The sequence below is a fragment of the Oncorhynchus mykiss genome, chromosome 16, assembly GCF_013265735.2.
Source record: "Oncorhynchus mykiss isolate Arlee chromosome 16, USDA_OmykA_1.1, whole genome shotgun sequence".
Taxonomy (NCBI): Eukaryota; Metazoa; Chordata; class Actinopteri; order Salmoniformes; family Salmonidae; genus Oncorhynchus; species Oncorhynchus mykiss.
The window spans coordinates 37017547-37039025 of NC_048580.1; the positions used below are offsets into that span (position 1 = coordinate 37017547).

The 21479-nt window shown below is 42.9% G+C and overlaps 1 protein-coding gene across 1 annotated transcript; it reads right to left on the reverse strand.

Annotated features, from left to right (window-relative positions):
- Positions 1-19315: 19315 nt before the first annotated feature.
- LOC110492897 (transcription factor HES-2-like) lies at positions 19316-20721 on the reverse strand. Its single transcript, XM_021567363.2, has 3 exons — positions 20583-20721; positions 20380-20475; positions 19316-20244 (listed from the first exon to the last, which is right to left on the reverse strand). The coding sequence occupies exons 1-3, from the start codon at positions 20676-20678 to the stop codon at positions 19813-19815; spliced, it is 624 nt and encodes a 207-aa protein (XP_021423038.2). The 5' UTR covers positions 20679-20721; the 3' UTR covers positions 19316-19812.
- Positions 20722-21479: the final 758 nt, after the last annotated feature.

Sequence of the window (21479 nt, forward strand, 5' to 3'; positions counted from 1 at the left end):
CCAGATGGACAGCTCTTGGAAGAGTCTTGGTGGTTCCAAACTTCTTCATTTAAGAATGATGGAGGCCACTGACTTATTGGGGACCTTCAATGCTGCAGACACTTGTTGGTACCCTTCCCCCCATGTGCTTCGAAACTATCCTGTGTCGGAGCTCTACAGACAATTCCTTCGACCTCATGGCTTGGTTTTTGCTCTGACATGCACTGTCAACTGTGGGACCTTATATAGACAGGTGTGTGCCTTACCAAATCATGTCCAATCAATTGAATTTACCCCCAGGTGGACTCCAATCAAGTTGTAGAAACATCTCAAGGATGGTCAATGGAAACAGGATGTATATGAGCTCAATTTCAAATCTAATAGAAAAAGGTCTGAATACTGTTATTTATTTTATATACATTTTGTCATTATGGGGTATTGTGCGTAGATTGATGAGGATTTTTATTTATTTAATCAATTTTAGAATAAGGCTGTAATGTAACAAAATGTGTAAAAGGGGAAGGGGTCTGAATACTTTCCGAATGCACTGTACCTGTAACTTTCGTTATGTACATGTCACATTCACTCCACACCGAGTTAGCTTTTCCAAAGTGTCTAAGGGACGGCATGATAGAGATTCATCTTACACAACCACGTAGAACATTTGTGAGGCAATCTCTTTGTTTGTCAGTATAGGATATGTTAATGGTAGGCAGGCCACAATACAATGTCAGAGGGTTTCCTTAATGAATAACATCTTGTATATTTCCTGAAAACATTCCCACTCTTCTTTGTTAATTGTAACCAAAAATCTAGCAAATGATCATCCATCAAAGAGACTTGTCATAACCACAACAAAAATGAACATGGACAGTTTTGGCATTTACTTCTCATCTCTTTTCAAATGTCTCCAAAAGTGATTTGAAAGACATGCACCCACGAGATAACATCTTGTACTAAATCTGAAATGAAAAATACCAATTTCAAAAGGACATCATTGAATCTAAAACAAAAGAGTGGAATATGAAGGAGGTGTTAGTAAGGGTGTAGTAAAAACCAATGTGTCTCCCAGGAATTGCACAGCCTCTTTCAAAGTTGCTATGTTGTCTAGCCTATCAGGTTGTAAAGCAAAGGTAGGCAAGTCATGATGTGTACAAAGCCAATAATATCAAAGTCCTAGCTTTGGGATTATAGGGTGGTTGAATAAAAACAACAATTATTTAGGATATACCCGTATGAAATCTTTCAACTACCCCAATGTCATGGCTGTGTAATAATAATAATATTAACTTTCTTCACTCCTATTAGAGTGAAATGTGAAATATCCTGAGGGCGATGCAGAAGGTGAGTTTAGAAAACTATTTGTGTTCCTTTATTCTCTCCCGTAGTCAGGTGTTTGTGGGCCCCCCAGCAGGGCCCAGGCCTGTGGGCTCCTGTCCTCCTAGGCCTATGAGATGAGTGCTCCCCAGTCCGTAGGGGGGACCAGTTCGCCTTGGCGCTTCCTTTCCCGCCGGTGTTCACGGAGAGAACCTTTACCTGAACAGCACATCCCAGAGCTTTCCCCACCACCACTGCCCATCCTGTGCAAGCCGTCCAGCGGCCCTACCCGGCTACAGCTCCTGCCATGCTCCGAGAGGCACCGCAGGGCCTGGGGCTCATGCTCAAAGTCGGTGAGTGGGAAATGCGAGGACAAGATGATGTGCGGCTCAGAGATGTCCGGGATTAGGGAGATGGTGGTGGTGCGGCGAGGGCTCTTTATGGGCTGGGCAGCGGGGTCTCGTCAATAAAGTTGATGACCTCGTCGCTGCTGAATCAACACAAATCCTCCTCCTCGTAGTTTTCTCCGCCACTCCCACGAGGCAGCTGGGAGTCAAATAGGAGTCGAAGAGGAGCATTTCACAGCTCTTACAACTGACTTGCTTTGAGTCTGGAGTCCAAATAGGAGTCAAATAGGAGCATTTCACAGCTCCACAACTGACTTGCTTTAAGTGTGGAGTCAATAGTGCTCAATAGGAGTCAAATAGGAGCATTTCACAGCTCTACAACTGACTTGCTTTGAGTCTGGAGTCCAAATAGGAGTCAAAGTGGAGCATTTCACAGCTCTACAACTGACTTGCTTTGAGTCTGGAGTCAAAAAGGACTCAATAGGAGTCAAAAAGGACTCAATTGGAGTCAAAAAGGACTCAATAGGAGTCTAAAAGGACTCAATAGGAGTCACAAAGGAGTCAATAGTCAAAAGGTCGAAGTAGCATGAGCAACTATTTTGCACATATTTGCATTGTTTTAGCAGAGTTGTTCAGTCAATGATATTGGAAGTCAGCATCAGCCTCATACTACTGTAAAACTGAAATGAATCGCTGAGTCTCAAATAGTCACTTTTAATAGCCGGGCAACGGAACACATTTCAGCAAATAAGTACAATCTAAGTACATTATTCCTTAGAAGCCTGTCTCTAATAAGCACCTGTTGTGTTCAGTGATTTAAGCCTGGGCTATTAATTTTAGTAATTTTTTTCTTTAGTAATTTTTTTTATTTTTATTAGTTTTACAGTATATGTTTAACTTGTGATACTATGATTAAGAGGTTGCAGCTCAGGACAGACGGGCGGTTCTGGCAGCTCATACAGACGGGCGACTCTGGCAGCTCCTGACTGACGGGCGACTCTGGCAGCTCCTGACTGACGGGCGGCTCTGTCAGCTCCTGACAGACAGGCGGCTCTGGCAGCTCAGGACAGACGGGCGGCTCTGGCAGCTCAGGACAGACGGGCGACTCTGGCAGCACAGGACAGACGGGCGACTCTGGCAGCTCAGGACAGGCGGGCGACTCTGGCAGCTCAGGACAGACGGGAGACTCTGGCAGCGCTGGACAGGAGGGAGCACCTGGAGGAAGGAGACAGCGAGACAGCCTGGTGGGGAGACCTACAGGAGGCCTGGTGCTTGGAGGAGGCACCGGTTGGACCGGGCCATGGGGGAGCACTGGAGCCCTGGTGTGCAGCGTTGGCACCACACCTCCCGGCTCGATCACCATTTTAGCCCGGACCATCCAGAGTGCAGGCACAGGTTGAACCGGGCTGTGGGTGAGCACTGGCGATCTGGTGCATACCACTCGCACCTCTCCCTTAGGCTCCATAACCACATTCGCCCGGCACGGGTGGAGCGCAGGCATAGGACGCACTGCACCCTCCCAGCGCCCCGGAGACACAGCATGCAGCGCCTGGGCCGAAGCGGCGTATCAGAGACCAAACACGCTGGGCTGGCACAACACGCCCTGGCTGGATGCCCACTCTCGCATGGCACTTGCGGGGGGCTGGCCTTTCGCGCACCGGGCTATGAGCTCGTACTGGTGACACCGTACACTTGACCGCATAACACGGTGCTTGACCAGTACTGTGCTTCTTTCGGTAAGCACGAGGAGTGGGCTTAGGTCTCCAACCTGACTCTGCCACACTCCCCGTGTGCCTCCCCCCCCAAAAAAAATGTGGGGGCTGCCTCTCGTGCCTGTCGCGCTTCCGTGCTGCCTCCTCATATCGCCGCCGTTCAGCTTTCGCTGCCTCCATCTCTGCCTTGGTGCGGCGATATTCCCCAGCCTGTGCCCAGGGTCCCTTTCCGTCCAAAATCTCCTCCCATGTCCACGAGTCCGGAGATCGCTGCTGCCCGATACCACGCTGCTTGGTCCTTGGTTGGTGGGTGATTCTGTAACGCTCGTCGTGGGTGGAAGAAGAGGAGGACCAATGCACAGTGTGTCCATATTGTTTTAATAAGAATACTGAACACTGAACAAAAACAATAAAACTGAAAATAATCACCCACCCCACACAGGTGGGAAAAGGCTACCTCAGTATGATTCTCAATCAGAGACAACAAACGACACCTGCCTCTGAGAACCATACCAGGCCAAACACATAAACACAACCTAAAAAAACGAACATAGACTGCCCACCCAACTCACGCCCTGACCATACTAAAACAAAGACATAACAAAAGAACTAAGAACGTGACAAAACTACTGATGGTCATATTTGCCAAACAGCCAGATTGTTGCTTTTTTACTTTTAAATGTCATGTCTGGATAGAAAATATCTCTCAAAATGTAAAATGATTCCAGCAAGATCAAACAAGACTAAGATAGAAATGTGAAGTTAAAATAAATGAATGGCAATATAACTGCAAATACTGCATGTTATCTTCCTGTCGTTGCAATGGATACCCTTGTAGGACCCCCCTTTCTACGGTTGAGAATTGGAATATGACAATATGGTCTACCGTCATGATATCAGCCACGGAGCTATAGTCATATGGTCGGTCATATATTAAGTCTGCATGACTTCCTCCATCTTGGCTGTTTTCTGCAAAACGCAGAAAAGCATACGTGTCAGCATTAAAGAACAACATACTCGAAATACACAGACAGACAAAACGGATAAATAAGAGAAACAATATCTTTCGGGGGGGTGGGGGGTCCACAGGGAGATTTGGAGTTCCTATTCAAAAAGGAGTCGCTGTAGCCCTCAAGCCCTCGAGACTTTCTTGCACTTGGAGCCTTAAAGATATTTGTAAGTTAATATTTTTTTTGTATAAAATAATAATTCCAGTATGAACCATTAAGTGTTATATATTTTTTTTATTCAGATCGCTTCAGACTATGTCACAGAACATTTAAAAAATATATTATAGGTTTATTATTGCCAGAAATCTGCACAACTTTCCTGGTTAACTTTATTTGTCTTTGTGGCAATCACAAATCTCTACTTTTGTTCAAGTTTGTCGGATATTGTTCTGAACTTGGAATAGTCTGAAGTGTTGTGAATAACAGGGAACTTAACATTCAGTGGTTCATTATGGTCTAGATCGTGACTAAATTATCTCTGCAGCAAGATGGCAAAAATGTCCTAATGCTGAACAGTGCATTTGAAAATAATCAGACTGAAAATCATGACTGTGGCCCTTTCTCAACTAGAAAAACATAAAACAACTGCTTCCAAATTCAGAGACCCTGTCTAGAAAGTGCTATTAATCGTTTAAGCACTGGGGCTTATCATGAGAACCATAACACAACAAATCAAAAGAGTGTTTTTGAGTAATCATTTGACATACTGTATAACATGTCAAGCAGATTTAGGATCAAAACAAGAATTCAAATTAGATTCAATTGGAGATCGGTGTAAAATGCTGATCTTGAGGCAAATGTTGGCTGGTAGGATGGAGGCTGTTTGCACAGGCAGCGTAGCACGCAAATCAGTAGCTTGAGAATCAAGAAACAACCCTTATACTGTAAACATAAAACTGTATTGTGATATACAAGGCAAGCCCTCTAGAAAAAGAGAGGAGAACTGGCAACATTAAAATCACACAAAAAAATACTGTCCTATGGTTATGTTTCGTTTTTTGCCTCATGCGAAACAATCAACAGGGATGGACATCTAGAAAGGGAAGATATCAATAGGTTTGGGGGTTAGAAAGAGTGGAGAGGGGAGATATCAATATGTTTGGGGGTTAGAAAGAGTGGAGAGGGGAGATATCAATATGTTTGGGGGTTAGAAAGAGTGGAGAGGGGAGATATCAATAGGTTTGGGGGTTAGAAAGAGTGGAGAGGGGAGATATCAATAGGTTTGGGGGTTAGAAAGAGTGGAGAGGGGAGATATCAATAGGTTTGGGGGTTAGAAAGAGTGGAGAGGGGAGATATCAATAGGTTTGGGGGTTAGAAAGAGTGGAGAGTTGAGATATCAATAGGTTTGGGGGTTAGAAAGAGTGGAGAGGGGAGATATCAATAGGTTTGAGGGTTAGAAAGAGTGGAGAGTGGAGATATCAATAGGTTTGGGGGTTAGAAAGAGTGGAGATATCAATAGGTTTGGGGGTTAGAAAGAGTGGAGAGTGGAGATATCAATAGGTTTGGGGGTTAGAAAGAGTGGAGAGTGGAGATATCAATAGGTTTGGGGGTTAGAAAGAGTGGATAGGGGAGATATCAATAGGTTTGGGGGTTAGAAAGACTAGAGAGTGGAGATATCAATAGGTTTGGGGGTTAGAAAGAGTGGAGAGGGAAGATATCAATAGGTTTGGGGGTTAAAAAGAGTGGAGAGGGGAGATCTCAATATGTTTGGGGGTTAGAAAGAGTGGAGAGGGGAGATATCAATAGGTTTGGGGGTTAGAAAGAGTGGAGAGGGGAGATATCAAGTTGAGTTTAAACAATTACATTGTAAGAAAAGGAAAGTTATTTCACAGGGTTCATTTCAATTAGCATGTTTGTAACATTGAAGATTTTTCAGTTACTTATTATTATTCTGATATCAGTACAGAATAGTTCACATCAATATAGAATAGTTTTTTTTCTGGTCCATGTTAATTAACCGAATCCACCATTAACAATCTATGGGGGCTACTACGTTTATTATGTGACCTAACTTTAAAGTTAATCAGTTAAAATGTATCCTTTGGATCACTTGTACTTTTGACAGACCAAATGACTATCATTTGCATAATTTGAGGGAAGTGTGAAAGGGATTGGTTGTGGTGTTACTGCTTATTGTCGCTACGTACGCCTACTGCCTATATGGACAGGAACAGTTTTGTGCATTTATAAAAGACTATACGTCCTTCAGCAGTATTTGTTTCCACTCATACAAGGATATTGGGCCGAATCCTAACTTGAGATAGTTGTTCGTTGAGGAGCTTGTATTTGTGTAAATCATGTCTGCCTAAATTTACAAGAAAGATGGATGTAGCATCTCAAAGGATGGGGAAATATGACCATCGTGCTGAAATGTCATGCGCTTTTGGCTCTAGGTATATTCCTCCAGCATCAGTTTGGTTCTTCATAAAGCCTCTCTTTATCTCTGCGTCTTGTGTTCTAGGCCAGGGAAGACTTCACAGTTTGAATGCTTTCAAGTGAAACAAAGTCAAATGCTACGGGGAAAGTATGTGCTTTTCCCGCAATATCTTCCAACGTTTATGCCACTGCAACAGTCCGATAAATTTGGTCCTTTCAAATGAGCCCCCAAAGAATGAAACCACAAGACGTGGCTATAACAGTCCCTCAAGGATTCCGCAATTCTTCGATCGCATAATTCAATGCAAAATCAACCAATCAGAGCATATTATGCGAGAGATCGCAATTTTTTTACCAAACCCTGCACTTTAAGTGCATAAAAGGGTCCAATCGAAAACGGGTTTGTAATTTTGACCAATTACTGCACTGTTACCATGGAAAATGGCCCAATCGATTTTCAGCGTATTCACGTGTGAAGATGATGGGTGATTGATTTCTGTTCATTGTACTGCCATCAACAATCTCATTTCCCAACAAAAATAACAGCTAAAGACCATGCAAAACTATTTCCAAATGTCTTTGGAAACAAGAGAAGGTCGACAATCAACAGTCACTTCCAATCAGCAAAGCATATGAGAATGCCAGATCACCATGACTGAAGTGGTAGCAGGGAAGACTGTGGCAAGCGCTGAAAGAATCAAGGTGAGTGGCGTTTTACTCCAACTTTTACTCCGCTAACCTTGGCTTTAGTAGGGTGGTCGACACTCTGCTCTCCCCAGTTTGTCTATGGAGAGCGCTGCTCAAAGCACGGAGTGCAATTTGTCAACTTTGCCGGTTTAAACTCTCTGTAAAACTTAATACAGATCACAAAAGCACAATCTTTCTGGATTTTTAAAAATGGTAATACTGTTTTTAAAGTACATATCAACCACAATACACCATTTTTATGTTTTATGTTATTCTCTCCCTTACGACCCTTTCAGACAAAAATCACAATCTAAAGTATTTTGAAGACAACTTATGCAAAATAAATATTGATCCTCAAATGGAAAGCAATTGATCAACTTTGAATCTATTTGGGGGTTTTTGAGAAAGAGAGTGTGAGTGGGAATGGGAGGTGCATCTCGTGTTGATAGCAAGCCACAAGCCTGATGGAGAGGAGAGGTGTGTGTGTGTGGGACTGGGAGTTGCATCTCATGTTGATAGCAAGCCACAAGCCTGATGGAGAGGAGAGTGTGTGGGAACGGGAGGTGCATCTCGTGTTGATAGCAAGCCCCAAGCCTGATGGAGAGGAGAGTGTGTGGGAACGGGAGGTGCATCTCGTGTTGATAGCAAGCCCCAAGCCTGATGGAGAGGAGAGTGTGTGGGAACGGGAGGTGCATCTCGTGTTGATAGCAAGCCACAAGCCTGATGGAGAGGAGAGGTGTGTGTGTGGGAACGGGAGGTGCATCCGTGCTAATAGCAAGCCCTAAGCCTGATGGAGAGGAGAGGTCTGTGTGAGTGGGAGGTGCATCTCGTGTTGATAGCAAGCCCCAAGCCTGATGGAGAGGAGAGGTGTGGGAATGGGAGGTGCATCTCGTGTTGATAGCAAGCCCCAAGCCTGATGGAGAGGAGAGGTCTGTGTGAGTGGGAATGGGAGGTGCATCTCGTGTTGATAGCAAAGCCCCAAGCCTGATGGAGAGGAGAGGTGTGGGAATGGGAGGTGCATCTCGTGTTGATAGCAAGCCCCAAGCCTGGTGGAGAGGAGAGGTCTGTGTGAGTGGGAATGGGAGGTACTGTACATCTCGTGTTGATACCAAGCCCCAAGTCTGATGGAGAGGTATGTGTGTGAATCTGTGAGTGAATTATGAGAGAGTTGTTTGTTCAGGAAAATAAACAGAATTGAGCACTTTAAATGTTTTTGTATTATGTATTCTGCTTAAAATCGTCCTAAAACTGAGCACATATGACTTTTTATTGCTTTATATGAAATTAACGTGAGAAAAAAAACATCGCAAAATGTATCGCAGAATTTCAGAAAAGCTGCTGCAAAATCAAGCATTTTTTGCCGTAGAAATCAACAACAAAAAAATTGTGAAATCCTGGAGGGACTGCTATAAGTCCTTTCTACAGACACTTTTGTTTGGTCACTTCCTCTCTACTCTGAGAAACAGGGTCACATGATAAATTAGACCACATATCCAATCGCATAAGGACGCCTGGATGGCTAGATATGACCACATTAAAGTAAAATGATATATAGGCCTACTGAATCAAATCTAGGGTTGTAAGCTGACAAGACATCCCTCCCCAAAACAAGATCTCTTCAACCCTGCTCCTGGAGAACCTTCTAGGCCTGCTTATTTCAGGTTAAGTTGATCTACAATCAAATAAGCTTCTTGTTGAGAAGCTCTATCCATACAGTTCTATTCCAAAGGAATGTCACCTTCAGAATTCAAATCAAGTTTTATATCTGGAGATGAATTCCAGGAGTGCCTAGGTGAGATGATTCTCACTCAATTCACAGATGCCTCTCAAATCATCCATTCATGAATCAGCCAAGGCCCAAGCTAAGATAGTGCCGGGATTGCAGACCTCTACCTTGATCCCCCGCTCACAATCAAACGTCTGAGGCCATAGGGCATCAAACCACAGGTCCTAGACCAGTTTTCCAAGACCAGGCTTCCAGACCTCTACCATAACTTATACCCCTTGCCCCCCCCCCCCCCCCCCCTTCCCTGGAACTGTCACCCCATCATGTTATTAAGTCAATATAGCTGGGGGTGGATGAGGTAGATGGTGGACAGAAGGAACCTCCTCCTTTTCACCTTCGTCTACATCATCGTTAGACATGATGGCCACGCACTTTTCCCAGACCATACGCACGTCTGTGCGGTAGCGGTCACACGCCCACGGGAACATGGGCAGCAGGATGGACTGGGCGATGGAGCACCACAGCACCATCCAGCTGTAGGAGCGGCCGTACTTCAGACTGGCAATGCACACCACCTGCAGGGGAGGGAGGGAGGGAATATGGAATAGCACAGTCAATATCAAGTACCAAGCGAAACTACTCAACTACTTCAACGCCCAAGCGGAGGTTTTTCCAACATGAAAGCAACAGAGCATTGTGTTTATATCTCGAGAAACACCAGCTGAGCAGTGCGTCTTTGGTGCCTCTCCCTGAGCAAAAGTATAAAGTGACATAGTAGAGTTTACTATAGCATAGTGTGTTCCAGGACCAAAGTATAGCATGACATAGTAGAGTTTAATATAGCACAGTGTGTTCCAGGACCAAAGCGTGTGCTCCTTTTCACTGGGCTTTAACACTTCATTCAAATGGATTAATTCAACTCATTAACCAGCCTGAACAACCTCCCTGGTGTCACGAGTGATCTTCACATCAATGAGCCACTTGATTAAGTCCATAAGATAACTTAATCAAACCTCTTTCCTCATTAGATGTAAGATACTGTAAACCAGGGGTATTCAACCGGGAGTCCACGGCCCCAAGGTATTGCAGTGGGTCCTTAAAAATATTTCAAATGTTTTTATGAATATCGCTAGCAACAGAATAAAGAATAAACACGTTTTGAATGACATACCTACAGTAGAAAAGAGGAGAATATATTGTTACTAATGGATGTCAACTTATTTCTCAGCTCCTAATATTGAGAAAATGTGAAGGCCTATTTTGGGGCCTATTACACTCCCTGGAGTATCTGTGACGACCCTCCCACTCTGCCGAATTCTCTCTCTTTGCTCTTGTTTTCCTTAATAGGATGTCGGTGGGCGGAACCGGGAAGGCAGGCAGCAAAATGGTACACACCTGGGTTTCGGTGTGTCCCGGGAATAAATGCACCTTTCCCATTAATTTGAGGAGAGTCTCTCCACGCAGACACTGTTATTTTTTGGTTATGGAATTTTGTGGCTTGTTCGTTTTGGCACCTCAAAAACACTTCTCATTATCACCATTTATGCAAACAACCACTCACACTACTGATTCCTGACTACACCATTGTTAATTGTATATAGTTTACTTAAATTAATAAATATATTTTTGTTATTCCTTATCTCCACGTTGTCTCACTCTTTGTTACGGGCTACGAGCCGGTTCGTGACATAACATGCTGGAAAGTTCTCTTGAATTGGACATTTTTGCCAACCTTTGTTTAACCAGCTAAACAGCTGCAGCTTAGTGAAAATGTGTTTGGAGTTACCTTTTAGCTAATAGGCTATATTAGAGCTTATACTTCCTATTCCAAGGTCAAAATAATAAAAAATATATCAAATCTATTCATTTAAAAATGTGATTACTTCTCCTTGCCATTAACGTTCACCTGATAAGACAAGACCTGTGTATGCACATTATTTTGCTAACGTATGATGGGGGTCCCTGGGTCACCTGGGAGGGGGTCCCTGGGTCGCCGGTTTGCCTGGGAGGGGGTCCCTAGCTTGCAAGTTTGCCTGGCAGGGGGTCCCTAGGAAAGAAAAGGTTCAAACCTGTTATGGCTAGGGGTTCCGCTAGCGGAATGTTTCGACAACATCCGGTGAAATTGCAGAGCGCGAAATTCAAAAAAATTATTAGAAATACTTAACTTTCATACATTCACAATAGCAATGCACCAAATTCAAGCTTAACTTCTTTTAATCTAGCCAACGTGTCAGATTTCAAAAAGGATTTACGGCGAAAGCAAACCATGCGATTATCTGAGGACAGCGCCCATCAAACAAACACATGACAATCATATTTCAACCTGCCAGGCGCGATACAAAACTCAGAAATAATGATGCCTAATGTCTTCTCAGTAACCATGTCAGTATCCCGGGTCATTAGGATGTCCTCCTCAGTAACCATTAGGATGACCTTCTCAGTTCCAAAACTACTACCTTAAACACACAAGTGTAAAGGGATAAAGAATATGTACATAAAGATATATGAATGAGTGATGGTACAGAGCGGCATAGGCAAGATGCAGTAGATGGTATCGAGTACAGTATATACATATGAGATGAGTATGTAAACAAAGTGGCATAGTTTAAAGTGGCTAGTGATACATGTATTACATAAAGATGCAGTAGATGATATAGAGTACAGTATATACGTATACATATGATAAATAATGTAGGGTATGTAAACATTATATTAAGTTGCATTGTTTAAAGTGGCTAGTGATATATTTGACATCAATTCCAATTATTAAAGTGGCTGGAGTTGAGTCAGTGTGTTGGCAGCAGCCACTCAATGTTAGTGGTGGCTGTTTAACAGTCTGATGGCCTTGAGATAGAAGCTGTTTTTCAGTCTCTCGGTCCCAGCTTTGATGCACCTGTACTGACCTCGCCTTCTGGATGATAGCGGGGTGAACAGGCAGTGGCTCGGGTGGTTGTTGTCGTTGATGATCTTTATGGCCTTCCTGTGACATCGGGTGGTGTAGGTGTCCTGGAGGGCAGGTAGTTTGCCCCCGGTGATGTGTTGTGCAGACCTCACAACCCTCTGGAGAGCCTTACGGTTGTGGGCGGAGCAGTTGCCGTACCAGGCGGTGATACAGCCCGACAGGATGCTCTCGATTGTGCATCTGTAGAAGTTTGTGAGTGCCTTTGGTGACAAGCCAAATTTCTTCAGTCTCCTGAGGTTGAAGAGGCGCTGCTGCGCCTTCTTCACGATGCTGTCTGTGTGGGTGGACCAATTCAGTTTGTCTGTGATGTGTACGCCGAGGAACTTAAAACGTACTACCCTCTCCACTACTGTTCCATCGATGTGGATAGGGGGGAGTTCCCTCTGCTGTTTCCTGAAGTCCACAATCATCTTCTTAGTTTTGTTGACGTTGAGTGTGAGGTTATTTTCCTGACACCACACTCCGAGGGCCCTCACCTCCTCCCTGTAGGCCGTCTCGTCGTTGTTGGTAATCAAGCCTACCACTGTTGTGTCGTCCGCAAACTTGATGATTGAGTTGGAGGCGTGCGTGGCCACGCAGTCGTGGGTGAACAGGGAGTACAGGAGAGGGCTCAGAACGCACCCTTGTGGGGCCCCAGTGTTGAGGATCAGCGGGGTGGAGATGTTGTTACCTACCCTCACCACCTGTGGGCGGCCCATCAGGAAGTCCAGTACCCAGTTGCACAGGGCAGGGTCTCGAGCTTGATGACGAGTTTGGAGGGTATTATGGTGTTAAATGCTGAGCTGTAGTCGATGAACAGCATTCTCACATAGGTATTCCTCTTGTCCAGATGGGTTAGGGCAGTGTGCAGTGTGGTTGAGATTGCATTGTCTGAAGACCTATGTCAGTATCCAGGTTAACCACGTCAGTATCCATGGTCATTAGGATGTCCTTCTCAGTAACCATGTCAGTATCCAGGACCATTAGGATGTCCTTCTCAGTAACCATTAGGATAATCTTCTCAGTAACCATGTCAATATCCACGGTCAGTAGGATGTCTTTCTCAGTAACCATTAGGATGTCCTTTTCAGTAACCATTATGATGTCTTCTCAGTAACCAATATGATGTCCTTCTCAGTAACCACGTCAGTATCCAGGACCATTAGGATGTCCTTCTCAGTAACAATTAGGATGTCCTTCTCAGTAACCATTAGGATGTCTTCTCAGTAACCAATATGATGTCCTTCTCAGTAACCACGTCAGTATCCAGGACCATTAGGATGTCCTTCTCAGTAACAATTAGGATGTCCTTCTCAGTAACCATTAGGATGTCCTTCTCAGTAACCATTAGGATGTCCTTCTCAGTAACCATTAGGATGTCCTTCTCAGTAACCATTAGGATGTCCTTCTCGGTAACCATTAGGATGTCCTTCTCGATAACCATTAGGATGTCCTTCTCGGTAAGCATTAGGATGTCCTTCTCAGTAACCATTAGGATGTCCTTTTCAGTAACCATTAGGATATCTTTCTCAGTAACCATTAGGATGTCTTCTCAGTAACCATTAGGATGTCCTTCTCAGTAACCATTAGGATGTCCTTCTCAGTAACCATGTCAGTATCCAGGGTCATTAGGATGTCCTTCTCAGTAACCATTAGGATGTCCTTCTCAGTAACCATGTCAGTATACAGGGTCATTAGGATGTCCTTCTCATTAGCCATTAGGATATCTTTCTCAGTAACCATTAGCATGTCCTTCTCAGTAACCATTAGCATGCCTTTCTCAGAAACCATTAGGATGTCCTTCTCAGTAACCATGTCAGTATCCAGGGTCCTTAGCATGTCCTTCTCAGTAACCATTAGGATGTCTTTCTCAGTAATCATGTCAGTATCCAGGGTCATTAGGATGCCCTTCTCAGTAACCATGTCAGTATCCAGGGTCATTGGGATGTCCTTCTCAGTAACCATTAGGATGTCTTTCTCAGTAACCATGTCAGTATCCAGGGTCATTGGGATGTCCTTCTCAGTAACCATTATGATGTTCTTCTCAGTAACCATTAGGATGTCCTTCTCAGTAACCATGTCAGTATCCAGGGTCATTGGAATTTCCTTCTCAGTAACCATTAGCATGTGCTTCTCAGCAACCATTAGGATATCCTTCTCAGTAACCATTAGGATGTCCTTCTCAGTAACCATGTCAGTATCCAGGGCCATTAGGATGTTTTTCTCAGTTACCATTATGATGTCCTTCTCAGTAACCATTAGAATGTCCTTCTCAGTAACTATTATGATGTCCTTCTCAGTAACCATGTCAGTATCCAGGGACATTAGGATGTCCTTCTCAGTAACCATTAGGATGTCTTCTCAGTAACAATGTCAGTATCCAGGACCATTAGGATGTCCTTCTCAGTAACCATTAGGATGTCCTTCTCAGTAACCATTAGGATGTCCTTCTCAGTAACCATTAGGATATCCTTCTCAGTAACCATTAGGATATCCTTCTCAGTAACCATTAGGATATCCTTCTCAGTAACCATTAGGATATCCTTCTCAGTAACCATGTCAGTATCCAGGACCATTAGGATGTCCTTCTCAGTAACCATTAGGATGTCCTTCTCAGTAACCATTAGGATGTCTTCTCAGTAACAATGTCAGTATCCAGGACCATTAGGATGTCCTTCTCAGTAACCATTAGGATGTCCTTCTCAGTAACCATTAGGATGTCCTTCTCAGTAACCATTAGGATATCCTTCTCAGTAACCATTAGGATATCCTTCTCAGTAACCATTAGGATATCCTTCTCAGTAACCATTAGGATATCCTTCTCAGTAACCATTAGGATATCCTTCTCAGTAACCATTTGGATGTCCTTCTCAGTAACTATTAGGATGTCTTTCTCAGTAACCATGTCAGTACCCAGGGCCATTAGGATGTGCTTCTCAGAAACCTAAACAGTTCTGTCTGGTACAGAATACAAAAACAGAAAACGACTACCCACAAACACAGGTGGGAACAGGCTACCTAAGTATGGTTCTCAATCAGAGACAACGATTGACAGCTGCCTCTGATTGGGAACCATACCAGGCCAAACACAACACACAGAACAAAACATAGAATGAAAAACATTGAATGCCCACCCCAACTCACGCCCTGACCAAACCAAAATAGAGACATAAAAAGGAATTAAGGTCAGGACGTGACAGTTACAGTGTTCTTGTGATAACAACAATATTGGAAAAACATCCCAAGCCTTGAAAGGACACCTTGAATAACATAAATCTAGGGAATTGATATGATGTATTTTGGTTGATTTGGGACTTATGTTCCAGCAGCAATGGTATGACTGTACATTGTTAGTGTTTACCAACAGTGTACAGTGATATCATGGCTGCATGATGCATGTTTCAACAGGCGTTTAGTTGCTCAAAGACTGACCAGAATGACATTTCTTTGCTTTTTATTTTAAATCCACAAACATAGTGTGTAAAACTGTATATCAGGCATTAGTAATTTTACCTGTTCTCACCTCAGCTGACCTTAGTTTTAGGGGTTTTATGTTTTCCGGTCCAGGGTGACCTATTAGACAAGCACATTAAGCTGGTCAACGGCGTGCTCACCAGAAATCTGAAAAGGTCTGTATATACAGTATAGTCTATTTCTTTATGTTATTTTCGCTTTATATAGTCCATCTCTGTCTTTAATTTTTCCATGCTTCCTTCAGAGTTCCAAAGCTATTCTCTCATTTGTAATCTTTACGTTTTTTTCAGAATGGTCCCATTCAGACATTGTGAAAGTCCCTGTGAAACCAACAGAGAAATGCCAGACCAGAGGTCTCTCCTCTGATGACTAAGACTCACAGGTATGGTTATTTCATATATAGTTCCAGTCAAAAGTTTGAACACACCTACTCATTCAACGGTTTTTGTTTATTTTACTATTTTCTACATTGTAGACTAATAGTGAAGACATCGCAACTATGAAATAACACCTATGGAATCCTGTAGTAACCAAAAAAGTGTTAAATAAATCAAAATATATTTTATATTTGAGATTCTTCAAAGTAGCCACCCTTTGCCTTGACAGCTTTGCACACTCTTGGAATTATCTCAACCAGCTTCATGAGGTAGTCACCTGGAATGCATTTCAATTAACAGGTGTGCCTTGTTAAAAGTTCATTTGTGGAATTTATATCCATCTTGTGACAAGGTAGGGGTGGTATACAGAAAATATCCCTATTTGGTAAAAGACCAAGTCCATATTATGGCAAGAACAGCTCAAACAAGCAAAGAGAAACGACAGTCCGTCATTACTTTAAGTCAGTAAATTTGGAACATTTCAAGAACTTTGAAAGTTTCTTCAAGAGCAGTTGCAAAAACCATCTAGAGCTATGATGAAACTGGCTCTCATGAGGACCGCCACAGGAAAAGAAGACCCAGAGTTACCTCTGCCGCAGAGGAGAAGTTCATTAGAGTTACCAACCTCAGAAATTGCAGCCCAAATACATTGCTTCACAGAGTTAAAGTAACAGACACACCTCAACATCAACTGGTCAGAGGAGACTGTGTGAATCAGGCCGTCATGGTCGAATAGCTGCACACAAAAAACACTACTAAAGGACACCAATAATAAGAAGAGACTTGCTTGGGCCAAGAAACATGAGCCATGGACATTAGACCAGTGGAAATGTGTCCTATGGTCTGGAGTCCAAATTGGAGAATTTTGGTTCCAACCGCTGTGTCTTTGTGAGATGCGGTGTTGGTGATCGGATGATCTCTGCATTTCTATTTCCCACCATTAAAGCATGGAGGAGGAGGTGTTATGGTGTGGGGGTGATTTGCTGATAACACTGTCTGTGATTTATTTAGAATTCAAGTCACACTTAACCAGCATGGCTACCGCAGCATTCTGCAGCAATACGCCATCCCATCTGGTTTGCGCTTAGTGGGACTTGTTTGTTTTTCAACAGGACAATGACCCAACACTGTAAGGCTGTAATGGCTATTTGACCAAGAAGGGGAGTGGTGGAGTGCTGCATCAGATGACCTGTCCTCCACAATCACCCAACCTCAACCCAATTGAAATGGTTTGGGATGGCTCGCAGAGTGAAGGAAAAGCAGCCAACAAGTGCTCAGCATATGTGGGAATTCCTTCAAGACTGTTGGAAAAGCATTTGAGGTGAAGCTGGTTGAGAGAATGCCAAGAGTTTGCAAAGCTGGCAAAGGGTAGCTACTTTGAAGAATCTATAATAAATGTTGATTTGTTGAACACTTTTTTAGTTACTATATGATTCCATGTGTTATTTCATAGTTGTGATGTCTTCATTAATATTCTACAATGTAGAATATAGTCTCCCAAGCGGTGCAGTGGTCTAAGGCACTGCATCTCAGTGTCTTCACTACAGTCCCTGGTTCAAGTCCAGGCTGTATCACATCTGGCTGTGATTGGGGGTCCCATGGGTGGCGCACAATTGCCCCAGTGTCGCCCGGGTTTGGCCGGGGTAGGCCATCATTGTAAAAAATAATTTGTTCTTAACTGACTTGCCTAGTTAAATAAAAGTCAAATAAAATATCAAGAATTGGGCTGCCTGTGTAAACACAACTTAAAGATTTGGGAGTACATTCAAACTATTTCCCTACAATAACTTTTCAGTCAATGTTATTTTGCTTGACTAAATGGAGAGGAACAAGTCTCCAGAAGGTTTGTGCAAATTTGTTGACTAATAGTTTTATATCTGTCTGATTTAAATCAATTTAAAAAACTAAAATGCCGGTCATTTTTTCTGAAATAGCGCAAATCTACCACTAGATGGCATGGTGTCCTCATTACCTCATTAATGCATGTAAACATGGGTGATAGCCCACATTTTCCAATGCATTTAACAAAACATTTCCAAGTGCTCTGGAGTAAGACTCTGCTTCTCTCTTATCACACTGTCTTTTCAGTCAGAGGTATGTGCAGCAATTTTTATTTTAAGACCATCTTTAAAATCCCCATGTCAGTGGTTTTGCTTATTATCGTGCATCTGTCATTACATAAAGAACATAAAACAAATTTTTTTTGGAAGGTCCTCCTTTTCCAGTCTGTTACCACTGATAGGTGGTTTGAGAGGTAAGGAAACCTCACTATAACACACACACACACACACACACACACACACACACACACACACACACACACACACACACACACACACACACTGGGAAATGTATTGCCAGACACAGAGGATGATGGTGAACAGTGCAATAAAGTGTGTGTGTGTGTGTGTGTGTGTGTGTGTGTGTGTGTGTGTGTGTGTGTGTGTGTGTGTGTGTGTGTGTGTGTGTGTGTGTGTGTGTGTGTGTGTGTGTGTGTAACCACACCACAGTACTTCTATGAAAATCTATTTAACAGCCCATTTGGAAGGACCTGACGTCAACCTTAGAGACCAAGCTGGAACAGTTGAATTGTTTATGTTTGTAAGTTATCAATCTTTGTTAACATATCACTGTCAGTATGACAGCTTCTATTTTTATAGAAGCTGTCATGCTATTTCAATGTGTAAGGTGGTTGTTCGTCAGACTGCTTATCCAGACGCAAAGTACACAGGTTTATCCACACGTGAATGATAGGTCACCACACGCACAGGGAGAGGATAGCTCGCTTTGCTTCGATGATCACCCCTCATAGCTCGCAATGGATTTTGTCGCCTGCACAACACCTGTCAGTCCAAGCGCCTATCAAAATGACACTGTGCTTGTTGTTGTAAAGGACTTCAGGCTGTTTGCTTAGCGAGTACCACTTCCTCCCTGTTCTTCATACTATTCGGCCAATATCTGGCGCGAAACTCTGCCTCGCTCGCACACGTGACTACTCTCCTGAAGCGTCTTACCAGTCGGCGCCTCGAGAAAAGCTATCCGCTCCCGCAAGTGGGGACACTTTAGGCAGAGGTGTAAGTTTCACAGCTCCCCATGTGTTACACTTGCTCAACTGCCAAACTGCTTTCTATTTGACTAAAACCTTGTTCCTTAAAATGGCATGTTTACTATTTTTCTAACCATTTAAGGCCATCATTTTAAACGTTTGGGTAACAGTTGGTGGGTGCGTCTTGATTACACGCACTTCTGTGCGTAATGATACGTTTTCTTACCAACTAAAATGAAATAGTGTTTTGTCTCAGTCTAGGCCTACGTTATGGCTACATATATCCTAGTCATACCAACAAAGACAACTAAGGAAAATTGAAATGAAGAGGAATATACCACGGTATCGTAGTTTTTATTGGAGTTAAATATATGTACAATTCGTAATGGTAATACAAATACATCCCTAAAAGAGACATTTTACGTTTTTAAGAAACATAACACAACGTGCTTACATATCGTTTATCTGCACAGACCCAGAATACTGAAGTCTAAAGCGCAAATGACATACATTTAATAACCCTTTGGGTTTACAAAGGCGTTTTCTGTGGCCCTTTTATCATTTAACCCCCAAAGAGGACTAAATATAGCAAATAAAATCCATGCAGATCTTAAATAATAAGAATTTCTTCAAACTTGTCCATTTACAAGACAGAAGACGTGTGTAATTACTTCAGTATATAATACTTAACTAACATGATTTAACGATGAAGTATAGCTTTTCATCAAGACAATATGACAATGCATGCATCTCTATAGCCTAGTATTGATAAATACATATGTACAAGAGACGTCTCCCCGACATGTACATATCATACAATTTACATTGGCGTTATGGCTTCTTGAATCAACCAGGGTCTCCACACGTTAGTATTGACAGCTTGTGGCACTGGCTGGGGCCGGTTGGGAAGCGAGTTCGAGTGGTTCTCGATTCTGGAGCCAACGTTGGCTTTGAGGCTCAGGAGTCTCTGCTGAATCTGGGGGAAAGCCCTGGAGCTCTGGGCGCAACAGTTCTGACAAGCTGGGTCGACGGACGCAGACATGGACTGCTGGATGAAGTCGTTCAACCGCTGACACGAGTCTTTGTCCAGGTTCGTTTTGGGGATCAGAGCGGTGACGCGCTGCAGGCAGGCTTTGTACCCTTCTTTGTAGCTGTCTGATGTACTTTTTTTCTGAGCAGCAGGAATATCACTGAGGAATCTTACGGTCATCTCAAGGATGTCAGCTTTCTCAAGCTTCGAGTACCGAGAATTCTGCACAAAAAGAGAACAGGGTGATGGTTAGACCACTATCTATCTATACGCATTACTTCGATGATGACATGTTTACAGCTGTGTATTCTGGACATGTATAAAGCACAGCCTATTTGTTGGTTATTTGGAACTTACATCTTTTCCTGTGAGTGGAAGGATCAGAGTCTTCAGATGGTTGATGCTGTCATTGATACGAGCGCGCCTTCTCTTTTCCAACAAGGGTTTCATTGTCTGAAAAAGGGTAACACACACTTTAGAATCCATTGCAAAACCATTTATCACGAGAATTTAGAAACACAAAGTATTTTCTATTATATTGTATCTATTTAGACCCTTACCTTTCTCAATTCAATCGCCTCTTTTCTCCTGGCCACAGTTGGCTTTGGAGCAAAGGATTGGATAAATTCGGAGGTTATATTTGGAATCATTTTCATTCTCGTATGTGGAGGAGGACAATTTTCAAGTGGGAATCTTTGAGATTGGAGAGGATATGTTTCCAACGACCTCGGGCCGCAGTTTATATGGAGGTCTCGAGCGTCGGTTCTGTGCGTCACGGGTACGCCCCCAAGCTACTGTCAAGTAATTTTGACTGAGGACCTTTGCATTTGAAACAACACGAGCACCAAGTGTACAATAATAACCATCTGCCTCCCCATTTAATCCAAGCATAACAACTATGGTTTGTGCAAGCTAAATTTGATGATACAAAGCTTGCAAAACGTCTGCGTAAATAAGCGTTGCTTTTTGGTCAAAGTGATTTGAACATCAAATGCTATTGTATACAAGCAGTCTTTAACTTAAAATATTTATCATTATTGTCTGATTATTCTGAATTGCATAGTTTTTTATGTACAGCTTATTATTTACGTTTTTAAATAAGTTAAATGATTCGATATCCATGCGTAATTACGCATAACCAATGTTCCATGGAAAGCATATTGCATTGTAACACCTTTCATGGTTAGTGATTTACAAACATATCAACCACACATTAGGCCTACATGTTATTTGAATAAATATTAAACGTGTATGCAATTTCACGTTCAATTCGATAAATAGATGCAGGTTATTGTAGATGGATATGGTTCAATTCAATGCACGTTTTTCAAATATACAGTTCAGCCTCTCACGTTTTGTTTTGTTTGTTTGATAGCATTAAACATGTTTTGCACAGATGTTGTTTGATATCCATTCTGTATCGTAGTCTAACATTGGTGGAGGGGCTATGGATGGAT